We start from the raw sequence: 1,927 nt of genomic DNA, 5'->3' as shown, positions 1-1,927 counted from the left end.
TTGAGAAAGCAAGGGAGTGTCTGGAGAGATGGAAACTCGTCTGCCGTGGCCATCCCCTGGTGGGAGCTCATCCCTTTATTGTCGAAATAAATCCCTTATGCAATAGTTAACCAGTAGCATTTTCACTCTTTCAACCCTTACACTGGTAAACTCTGGAGCAATCTTCCTTCATCTGTTTTTCCTCCTGCCTACAACACACTATTTCAAGAGGAGAATATTGATCAGGACACCCACAAATTGTCCTCTCCTCTTAACTCTTTATTGGAGCAGTGATTTGTATTTGGTTTTATTTTTTTGTGCCCTTGCCCTCGAGCTGCTTCCTTTGCTTAACCCGTTCAGTGTTTAGTGTGTGTGTGTATATATATATATATGTATATATATATATATAGATATATATATATATTTATATATATATATATATATATATATATATATATATATATATATATATATATATATATATATATATACGTACCTCTTAGGGACGTGTTTAGTACGTATATATACGCTAGATCTTTTGAGCAATTTTACACACTTTATTTTTGTTTGTGTATGTCACATTGTTCATAGCCAGTAAATATGAGTATTTTAAAAGTTTTTGTGTTTCTAAAGAGATTCAAAATGGCCTTTCTGGACAAGTGTACGCATTCCAGCAAGCCATTATACAAGAAGGTATGTTACTTTCTTGTAGGTAAAAAGAAATCATAATTATAGAAAAAAGTAATCACACATTACGCAGTGATCCATATGCTTTTAATTTGATTAACCTGTGGTATGAACAGTACAGCTTCAGTTAGCACAACAGTCATTACAGTACATAGGATAAATAATTACAGTCATAAACACAGGAAGATAATCACACAGGTCAGTCATATGCTTTTAATATGATTAAGGGGTTGTTGTGCCTTTGCCGGTAAATTGACTACCTCACTGCTGGGGTTCATCAGAATGTTATTTCATTGAAATGGGTTTTAGTTTTACCAGCAATGAGCACCTTCCCATTCCTCCATAAACATTCCTCGCCAACCTGGTTCATCACTAATCAATATCCGCACTCCCTGGGCAAGAGTGCAGAATGCTGAGATACATGGGGTATGTGAGATGGACAAGTAGGGTACCAAACTAGGTGAGACTGTGTGGTGTGGAGGTGGTGAACCTCTTGACCGAAGACGCTGAAGTTAGGGTTGACCGAAGATCTGCTGGGCAGCATGTTGGTAACCCTCCACCACATGTCCATGGCTGAAACTCTCAGCGTCTTGCGGTGGGAAACGAGTCCTATGGATCACCACGTACACACATTCTGAAACACATGGTTAAGGAACAAGTTAAATGGCTACTGTGCATATGTGAGGTTAGTTATGTTATATGAAGCAGAGAAATGGCCAACAATTAAAGAGTTGAAGAGGATGATAAGCAAGTCAAGAGTACAGAGTGCTGAAATGTATAAGGTATGTGAGAGGGACAATTAGGGTATCAAACTAGGTGATGAGAATGTGTGGTGAGGAAGTGTTAGCCCCTGGTGCCTCTCTTGATCAAAGATGCAGAAGTTTAGGTTGACTGAAGATCTGGGCAGCATGTTGGTAACCCTCCACCAAGTGTCCATGGCTGAATTCTCTCAGCGTCTTGCAATGGGTGTACAGTCCTCTGGATCGTACACGCTGACCACTCGGCCACCGGTGCACCATACGCAATCTGCAGGTGTAAGCTGATATTAATTAGATATTAATAATAATTAACAAATTCAGATCAAGAAAGATGAGCATGTGGTCATTATGGTTTCTTGTTTTATTCTTATGCTCCAACTGTGAGTTCTGCACATTTACATATGAAAGCAATCTATTAATAACTGCAAGGTCTACATATATGCCTACCTATACTCAGGAAAGAAGTTTCTAATAATTTCCTGCCTGACAACTTGACCAGGAAC

At 38.8% G+C, this 1,927-nt stretch overlaps 1 protein-coding gene across 1 annotated transcript in view; it reads right to left on the bottom strand.

The window, feature by feature from the left end:
- Positions 1-1,888: 1,888 nt before the first annotated feature.
- LOC126991848 (putative nuclease HARBI1) overlaps positions 1,889-1,927 on the bottom strand; it is a gene marked incomplete at its 3' end in the record, with an annotated part of 2,492 nt that continues 2,453 nt past the window's right edge. Inside the window, exon 3 of the mRNA XM_050850504.1 lies at positions 1,889-1,927. This exon is cut by the window's right edge and continues 317 nt beyond it. Coding sequence (XP_050706461.1) covers positions 1,889-1,927 — 39 coding nt within the window.

The sequence above is a fragment of the Eriocheir sinensis genome, unplaced genomic scaffold, assembly GCF_024679095.1.
Source record: "Eriocheir sinensis breed Jianghai 21 unplaced genomic scaffold, ASM2467909v1 Scaffold350, whole genome shotgun sequence".
In the NCBI taxonomy this organism is placed as follows: Eukaryota; Metazoa; Arthropoda; class Malacostraca; order Decapoda; family Varunidae; genus Eriocheir; species Eriocheir sinensis.
The sequence above is the reverse complement of the archived record's forward strand: the minus strand, read 5'-3'. Positions and strand labels throughout refer to the sequence as shown.